The sequence below is a fragment of the Lytechinus variegatus genome, chromosome 6, assembly GCF_018143015.1.
Source record: "Lytechinus variegatus isolate NC3 chromosome 6, Lvar_3.0, whole genome shotgun sequence".
Classification (NCBI taxonomy): Eukaryota; Metazoa; Echinodermata; class Echinoidea; order Temnopleuroida; family Toxopneustidae; genus Lytechinus; species Lytechinus variegatus.
Window position 1 is genome coordinate 37,317,040 of NC_054745.1, and position 10,087 is coordinate 37,327,126.

Genomic DNA, 10,087 nt, shown 5'->3' on the forward strand with positions numbered 1-10,087 from the left:
ACTGAAATATTCAATCGACATAATTATCACTTTTCCAAACAATTCAATTTTTAAATAAGAGCACATCGGGAACACATGCCCGTTTTCATAAAACTTGTTACAATAACGGGTTGTTTCAAGCTACTGATTAAATCATTCAATTTTACCATGTTATATAAATTGTGGATTTGTTATATGTCTTTGTGAAACAATCCCGGAACTTCCGTGTTTCCTGAAACCACAACTCCCTGCTCTATAGAGCATATATTCCCACCATAGAGAGATATATAGTGCGTCCCACAAAAAAAGGAACCCATGCAGTTTTCAGAAATAGATTTCACAATTATAAAATACGTTGTTACTATGAACTTGATACGTATAGGCCTATGGTAAGAATAAAATCTCATCTTAAATTTGAGACCAACAGCTCAGCAAATCATCCACGCATGGTAGATTACCAACAAATATTGAGGCCTCTCAGAAACGATTTGCGCAGAAACTCACATGTTAATATGAATCCACTCTCATTTCACACAGCAAAAACAAATAACCCTGTTTACTATATGAACCTTACAGAAATTGTTTAAACAGTTTAAACAACTGTTTAAATTTTAAGCAACAAATTTTCAAAATCTAATTTTCAATAAATTAAACATGAATGTTTAAAGGGTTAAACAAATACTGTAAGCGTTGTATAAAATCTTAAACAACGTTTTTACTGTGCAGGGATCAGTGAGAGAAACTTACCAAAGAAAACAAAAGAAATGCTAATGAGACAATCGTCGAATAAGCACGGTTGTTGTCATCACGAACCAATCTTGTCCTATATCATGTATATTGTCTGCGCAACCTGATTTTGACATTATTATTTCAAACTCGTCTCGCTCATTAATGCGTGAAGTGTTCGTAACATATTAGGTATCAAAATGTAGAGGAATAGTTTTTTGTTGTTGATGGTGAAAATGATATATCATAAATAATTTGCCTTTGAAGAAAACAAATGTGGGAATCCCGGTTTCCTTTTTTTCTGGGACGCACTGTATAGGCCTATTTGTCATAATTTAATTATAACAAACAACCCCACACGTGATTGTCATTATTGTTCAACATACACCCAATGAGTCGTGATCATTGAACTGTAGTCTGTAGACCTCCCTAATGAATAGCATTCAAACGAATTGTATCTATATAGTGTTTCGGTGTTATTATGGTTATTGTGCATCCAGCGTCCACAACAGTTGCAGATCAAACTGGATTCTAGACTGACTGAAAATGGCGTTATTAGTCCCACATGTGTTGTTTTCGTGTATGGTCTTGATATTGGGGTTGTCGGCGTCTGTTGACAGTGTTGATTATTTCAGGAGACGTCCACCATGCCACTGTTCTGATACGACATTGTGTGATCCTATAAAAACTACTCCGAAGAAAGAGGTAAAGTTTTAGCTACGCAGGACGAGTTGTTAACATATGAGAGTGAATGTAGTAAAATGGAAGCTTAAATGTGCCACCCGGATCTTCAGATGATCATCTTGTTTATGTCTATATAGGCCTACATGTACATCCGGGGGGCCACTTCCATTCACGAGTGGATACCATGCGCGACCATGGGGTCTCGAAAAGCACCCTAAACACGTAATTTCCATATTCTGAAAATGCACCCCTTAACAAGTATTGGCGTGTGAAACCCTACCCTTAAGTATTGGAAACAAAACGATACTCTTGGCAAATATTCCCTGAAATGAACCCCTAAACAAGTACAGGAATGTTTTATTGTTACGGGTCCTTTGGTTGTCGGCTTTACCTTATTTGGTTTAGTACGACCCCACCTTCTACACCTCGCGCAAATAGGACTATAAACACGTAGTGTTGGGGCAAAAAGGACATCCTTTATAAAACATTTTAATTTTGTTTTATCATCCCCGCAAATTCGACCCTAAACACGTAATTTTCCTAGCGAAATAGATACCCTTTTTTCATTATTTTTGTGTTTTGACACCCTTTTCACGTTACGTACGTAACGTGCCCTATCGTGAAAAGGACATCCTTTTTACGTGTTTTTTTGGTCGCGCATGGTATCCACTCGTCAATGTAAGTGCCCCCCCCCCCCCCTGGGGCCTACATCCTTTGAAAATGACCCGATGACGAGATTTCGGATCTTGTCATGTGTACATCGTTTTAGAGTGTGTCGACAAGATCTCGGATCCCGTCCTGTTTACATCCTGTGGGAGAGAAGACTGAGAAGATATTGGATCCATGATTGTGTCATCTGGGCTCCGTAACACAAAGATTAGCGATCAATCGCTAAATCAACTGACCAATCTTTATCAACGTTACACGCGCATTAGGTTTAAAATATTGACCAGGGACCAATCAGAGCAGTTTTTTCGTATTTGCAATTCATCGCAAACCTTTGTGTTACGGAGCCCTGATCATCTCTTCTAAAACATGTAGACATGACGAGATAAGAGATCATGGTACGTCGAGATCCAAGATCTAGTCATCTCACCATATCTCAAACGGGACGTGACGAGATCCGAGACCTTGGGGGTGTTTCACAAAGATTTAAGTATGACTTAGAGTCGGCACTTAAATGCCTAGTTGCGCGAGGTATAAAAGGCTTGACCGCATTGGTCAGATCATGCAAAGAGGACGCGCACTACTGCGTATGGATCAATAAGATTGCGCGTTGCGTTTCAGATATTTCAAGTTTTGCTGAGGCCTATTTTCACAAAATGATTAAGCGCTACTCGCATCATCTGGTCAGTATTATTATTCAGAGAAGCTAAGATGTTGCAAACTCAATGTTACGAAATCAATGTAATTGTAATTGTGACCAATCACCAATTAATAAAAAGTTGACCCTTTGTCATTTTAGATTCACGTATTTTCTGTCGATGGCCCGAACTGGAAAGACTACTTTTGGGACAATATCACAACAGTTGCTGTCCAAGAAGGATTTGACCCTGAGTTGTTATGCCACGCCCATTCCAAAGGTGTTCGGGTCACTGTATGGGGTAAATACAATATTGGGTGTGGTATCTGACCACGCCCATTCCAAATGTGTTTGGTTTACTGTATGGGGTAAATACAATATTGGGTGTGGTAAGAATGACCACGCCCATTCCAAATGTGTTTGGTTTACTGTATGGGGTAAATACAATATTGGGTGTGGTATATGACCACGCCCATTCCAAATGTGTTTGGTTTACTGTATGGGGTAAATACAATATTGGGTGTGGTAAGAATGACCACGCCCATTCCAAATGTGTTTGGTTTACTGTATGGGGTAAATGCAATATTGGGTGTGGTAAGAATGACCACGCCCATTCCAAATGTGTTTGGTTTACTGTATGGGGTAAATACAATATTGGATGTGATAAGACTGACCATAGGCGGGGGGCGGGGGGACGTGCCCCCCCCCTAAATTTGAGGAGGGGGGACGGTCCCCCCCTAAATTTGTAGTTGATGACTTTTTTTTTTTTTTTTTTGCTTGTCAATTTATTTTCCTACGCGTCCCCCCTAATATTTTTAGGTTGAGAACCTTTTTTTTTTTTTTGCTTGTCAAATTTTTTTCTTGGGTTGTCCCCTCCTAAAATTTTTGGCTTCCGCCGCCAATGAGACTGACCACGCCCATTCCGAATGTGCTTGGTTTACTGTATGGGTTAGAGACTATCTTGGGTGAGGAAAGAAGGACTGCACCTATTTTAATGGTGTTCTAACTCTGTATGGAGTAAATACTATTTGGGTGTGGGAAGAATGACCAAGCCCATTTCGAGGAAGTTCATGCACTGTATGGGGTAAATACTATATGTTGGGTGTGGTTAGAAAGACCAAGCCCATTTTAAGGAAGTTCTTACACTGTATGGGGTAAATACTATATGTTGGGTGTGGTTAGAATGACCACGCCCATTTTAAGGATGTTCTTACAATGTATGGGGTAAATACTATGTTAGGTATAAGTGATGACTACGCCCATTTTGAGGGTGTTCAGATCACTGTATGGGGTAAATACGATGTTGGATGAGGCAAGAATGACCAACGTCCATTTTAACGTTGTTCTAACACTGCATGATTGGGGTAAATACTAGTTGGATGTGGTAAGAATGGCCACACCCAATTTTCGGGTGTTCGGATCACTGTAGTGGTAAATATAATAATAATATACTATATTCATATAGCGCAGAAACTATATGCGTATATTCTACTACGCTGCAATTAAGAGTTAGTGAAATGCTTGAGAATAGATTTAGAAAAGGGGGAAAAGAAATTGAACAGATGGGTTTTTAGTATAAGTTTGAACGTTTCTACTGATGGACATGATCTTATTACATATGGCAAACCATTCCATAATTTTGGGGCTGCACAGGCAAAAGCACCATCTCCCCAAGTTATCTAAATATAATATTGGGTGTGGCAAGAATGACCACGCCCATTCTCAGGCAGTATGGATCGCTGAAAGTGGGTAATATCATATTGGGGCTACACACTTACGGATGCACTGGTAAATACAGCCTACCATATCTTTAGCCAATAATTAACAATGATTAACTCTTCGTGGTAACTCTGCACATGCTCAGCTACGAATGCAATTTGCAATATATTTTTTTTCATGACTTAATTACAACTTATTCCGGGTTTTTTTCGTTAACATTAATCCCACGTAGGATACTTTTCCGTGCAAACCCTTTTCAACGAGAGCGCCCGCAATCGGTGGGTCGAGGATACCGTGAACTACGCAGTGAATAATTTCATCGATGGGTACAATATCGACTTTGAATTCCCATTGCTGACGTCACAGGCACCTGTCCTGACTGCAATGATCAAACAGACCAAAGACGCCTTCAAGAAAGCTTTGCCATACTCAGTAGTAAGTCATTCCTACCATTAACCCTCATCTTTTAATACTAGTTTCAAATCATAGGGTGGCCACAGGGTGGCATCTGGGTAGTTTGATAATAATAATAATATAGGGTATTTATATTGCGCACATATCCACCTTGTTAGGTGCTCAAGGTGCTCATATATTACCCGGCTAAGCTAGGCGTTCATAGCGCACACAGCTTTTTAAGGAATTACTTCCTACCGGTACCCATTTACCTCACCTGGGTTGAGTGCAGCACATTGTGGATCAGTTTCTTGCTGAAGGAAATTACGCCATGGCTGGGATTCGAACCCACGACCCTCTGTTTCAAAGTCCGAAGACTAATCCACTAATCATCAAAGTAATCTGACCTACCATCCCAAAACCTACAATAAATCGCCCAATATCATGAATATGAGCATGATGAATTTCGAAGTTCTTATTGACATTGAAAGAGCAGATAACATGATTTTTAACTTGTCAAAAGTTATCAGCAATAACCCACATGAGTACATGATTGATAGTAGGAGGATTTCATCAAGAGTTTCAAAGAATAGAGAGAGAAGGGGTTTAAACTGTGCAAACGTCGTCTTCGGTATCGTCAATTTATCAAATCGTTGCCATCATGAACATCATGATCATCGTTACCATCATCATCTCATCATCATCACCATCATCATCAATATCATCACCATCATCATTACCATCATCATCGTTGTAATTATCAATCATGATTATCCTCATTATCAACACCATCATTATCATCATGATCATCATCATCCCCATCATCATTATCATCATCATCATTATAATCATCAATCATAATTCTCCTCATTTTCATCACCATCATTATCATCATCATCATCACCACCACCGTGACCACCATCATCATCATCATCATCATCATCAACAACATCATCATGATTATCATCATCACCACCACCATCATCAACAGCATCCCCGTCATCTCATAATCATCATCATCACCCTCATCATCATCGTCATTATCATAATCATCATCACCTCCACCGTCATCATCCACAACAAAAAAAAATTGTGATCCTCCCCCTCCTCCTCATCATCATTAATCACTTGTTTTTGTTGTTTTGTATATATTTCCTCACGTTAGGTGACGCTAGATTCGTCATACTCCTCAAACTGCACCTTGTTCGGACGGTGCTACGACTACCTCGCCATCAGCAAGATCGTCGACTACATCGTAATCATGGCGTATGACGAGTTGGACCTCATAGGACTTAAAGGCATGGCCAATGCACCGTTGAATAGAACAAGACAAGGTGACCAGAAATAATGCATTGTAATGAATTAAGGTTGTGTGTGTGTGTGTGTGGGGGGGGGGGGTATTCCCAATATTGGTCAAGCTCTGTCGAGAGAGGGAGTATACGCAGAAATATTAACTTGAACGGTTCACAGAAGGCAATTAAATTGAAGAGAGAAAACAAGCAGTTTTCAGTCTTGAATAGGACTATGTTTGAAGCATCTCGACTCCGTTCCAAAACCAAACTTCTTGCCGAGAAAGAATGTTTAGACTTTACTTTTAAACACATGCATTTAATCTTCAGTTTTATTCATGAATTGGGTATGTTTGAAGCGCTAAGGACAAAGCACACAACTCCATTCCAAAACCAAACTTCTGGCCGAAATTAAGAAAGCTTACTTCTAAAGCATTCCTCATTTTAGTGATGCTTTTGTTTATAAACCTATATTTTGCAGGTATTGATGACTTCCTGAGAGCCGGTGTTTCTCCCAGTAAGCTCGTTGTTGTCGTGCCCTGGTACGGGTACGACTTTACTTGTACAGTTTTAAACGAGGTAGGTTAAAAAAGGTCTAACCCTAACCCCCCCCCCCCCCGAATTAACACGTGACCATTTACCACCCAAACTCCTCGCCCCACCCCCTGGCCAAATTTTCTGTGTGCAACACAATCATGATCACTCGAGAAAATTTGTCTGAATATGCAGCCTAACTTTCCTTGCAGCAGCAGAAGGCCCCTCTCATTCAGACAACTCTATTTATTGTTAGTCTTGTGTGAAGTCCCCGTCACTTTTTATCAATGATTCAATAGACCAGTTCGTAGTTACTTCATGGGCAATTTTGGTCAAATGACCTTTCATTTCTTTCATCATGATAGGCAGATTTCAAAGCAAGATATTACGTAAGCTTGCCTTACATAGCAGGATGAAGTGATTGAATAGACCAGGTGACTAGAATAGCACACAAATGAACACTTAATGAAGGTATTTGTTGCATTCCTACTTTGAATGCATATCTTAGCATGTTGCACAATGTACTTGACAAACTGTGAAATACCAATCGTTCGTGGAAGCATTGTTGTTTTTTGTGGATGTAAATGAAAACGACAATTCAAAAGACTATATGAATAATCAAGACATCAAAGTTGGTGCTTATCTCATTAGATTTTAAAGCACCATGTCACTTTAGTACAAATGACCTTCTTCTGATCATGCGCAGAAAGGAACTACGAACTGGCTTATCAGGGTCTGTCCCTCTAGACTACCTCTTTCTGCTTTCACTATACCACCCGATCCCATGTATTGTGTATAATAACAAAATACATAAGGACGGAGTTACTGACCATATTTTGTAGCAGTAAATGAAAATAATAGAGCAAATGCGATCAGAACAAAAAAAAACGAAATATGAATGAAATTTGACATTTTTAAAAGCAGTAAAAGGTGACATCGTTTGTTTTACTGAACATCTTAGGACGATGTTTGTTACTACAAGTTGGGCGGTTGGAGACAGCAGCAATACGGTAATATCATGAAACTCCTGGCAAACAATTCTACTACCGGTCGAAAGTGGAGCAAGGAATACGGTTCGCCGTATTTCGATTATAAGGTGAATATAGAAACATGGCGTCACGCATTTTTTTTTCTTCTTCGGGGGGGGGGGGGGGATGCGAAAAAGCAAGGTAGCGAAAGCATGGAGCCTGGGTTTTTTTTTTTGCTTGAGGTTTATGTTATGCTCTATTTATGCTCTATATTATACCGTGTTTTTTTTACGAAGTAAGAATGCCCTTCTGTAAAATTGTATTTGATTTATATTGTTTTATATTACTTTGTATTATGTTTTGAATGGAAATGAAATAAAAGAATTGAATTGAATTGAAAAGTTAGATTAAAGGTAAAGTTGAAATAAATGGTAAATTTGAAATGTAAAGTTCAGTGAAAAATGTACGTTTTCTCAATTTTGGGCACGAGGGCAGCAGTTTTGTCCTAATCATCAGCTATAGCTGACGAAAAATGACAAATAATCATGTCATTTGTTCAGAACCAAGGATTTAACTGCATTGTCACCAATTTTCGACAAAGACTTATTTGTTTTTTATTGGCATGACGGGCATTACACAAATATTTTCTATGTTGTTTTTTTTCGCCGAGTGAAAATTCTTTATATAATGAACACACACAAGGAAATTCGGGGTTTCACTTCTAATGCGTTTTGTGGAAGGCACATCGCTCCTTTATCATTTATTCATTAGCAATGATGCTTTAAACATCATTCACATCGAAGTGTGCACGTGATTGAAATAAAATATATAAGAATAAAAAAAACTATAGGCGGCCTAAAGGGAGTATATACGTTTCGTCGCAGTATGACTGTAAAATGAGACATTTCTCCCTTTTTTTTTTAATCTTTCTCTTTTTTTTTAGGATATGGATTCTGGGGAGACCCACCAGTTATGGTACGATGACCCGTCTAGTCTCGCTCTACGGTACCAATTGGCAGCTGAAAAGCAGCTCTATGGCGTGTCTGTGTATCATGCCGATACTCTGGATTACAGCACCAACAAAACGGCTGTCAATGAGACTAAAGCAATGTGGGATGCCTTTGTGAGAGAATATTAAATTGTTTCTAAGTCGATTGCCCTGTCGGAACGAAACTGTGAATTGTACATTCAAACTGTGTTTAAATATCTGCAAGAACCACCGAAACATGGTTACACTTCGTAATTCCGAAGGTTCGTAATTATAAAACACGTAAATTGCCTATACATCGATGTTCGTTAATCCGAGAACGTAAAAGGGTTCGTTAATCCGAACATTTGTGGCGTTATTCCGAAGGTTCGTGATTCCGAAGGTTCGATATTACGAAAACGAAATAGGGTTTGATGTTCCGAGGGTTCATTAATCCGAAAATAAAATAAGATTCGTTGTTACGAAGGTTCGTTAGTCCAAAAACGAAATTAGGTTTGTTTATCATTACGTTCTCGAACTAACGAACGAACAGCCGAAATGTAAAGATAAATGAGGCTCCATATTGGACATATTCAGTTGATTACTGTTTGATATTCAAAAGAAAACATACAATGGATTTAAAAAATAGGAATTAAGTCTCCAACACATTTACGTAGAGTACGATAATGTTATGCTATATAAACATTACTAATCTGCTAATTGGCGTCTCAGCGTTCATCGCCTCCCGGTGAACAGTGAAACAATTTCAAATAAGGATATATATTAACGCATATCCGTAATACGTGATATGAGTTATAAACCGAATTATCCGCGGACCCAAGACCGAGTTGGTTCACGGCTTCTGGATCGTGACATCGAAAAAAGGTGTATGGTGTGAATCTTTGTGTGCACTTGACCTTTTGGAGTACTTTTAAGTGCTTCCGGTGGTCTCAAATGACCGTATTGTTGCTCTTTCCATTTTTTTATATCTCTATGGCAAATCATCCGACAGTGTCTTTCAACAAATGTTTCATGAAAAGCTCCTGGAGGCATTTCATGAAACGTGATTTCACTAATTATTTGTTATAAGCTACTGGAATACCTATATCTGATTGGCTAAGAGCAAACCTCTTATTCTCGTGACTGTTTTCGTCATGAATTTATTCATGTCTCGAGGTAGAAGATCTACCATGTATGAAAAGTGCAATCTATACATGAACATTTTGTATTAGGTTGTTTTATATATGTACTAAATCAGCGAATCTTTTCAATAAAATTGCACCATTATAAACAAAAGTATACTTGTCTTTTGAGGTGTTATTTGTTGAATGTTTCTAATGATGCATTACAGTTTCTGTCATGCTTCTCGAAATCATAATCATTATGATTAACATGGCTGGATTTTTCGTGAATTCTTTAGAATATTTTAAGATAAAGAAACAAAAAAGGGCATAAAATGCGAAATCCTCAGTCATTATTATGTCACCAACTTAAGACGATCGAAAGAGGGAATAGGAGTTTGCAA

At 38.5% G+C, this 10,087-nt stretch overlaps 1 protein-coding gene across 1 annotated transcript; it reads left to right on the forward strand.

Moving 5' to 3' along the window:
- The first annotated feature begins 1,050 nt into the window (after nucleotides 1–1,050).
- LOC121416622 (di-N-acetylchitobiase-like) lies at nucleotides 1,051–8,881 on the forward strand. Its single transcript, XM_041610105.1, has 7 exons — nucleotides 1,051–1,410; nucleotides 2,855–2,993; nucleotides 4,644–4,846; nucleotides 5,970–6,138; nucleotides 6,575–6,672; nucleotides 7,589–7,723; nucleotides 8,539–8,881. Exons 1-7 carry the CDS (start codon nucleotides 1,252–1,254, stop codon nucleotides 8,731–8,733), a joined length of 1,098 nt encoding a protein of 365 aa, XP_041466039.1. The 5' UTR covers nucleotides 1,051–1,251; the 3' UTR covers nucleotides 8,734–8,881.
- The last annotated feature ends 1,206 nt before the right edge of the window (nucleotides 8,882–10,087 follow it).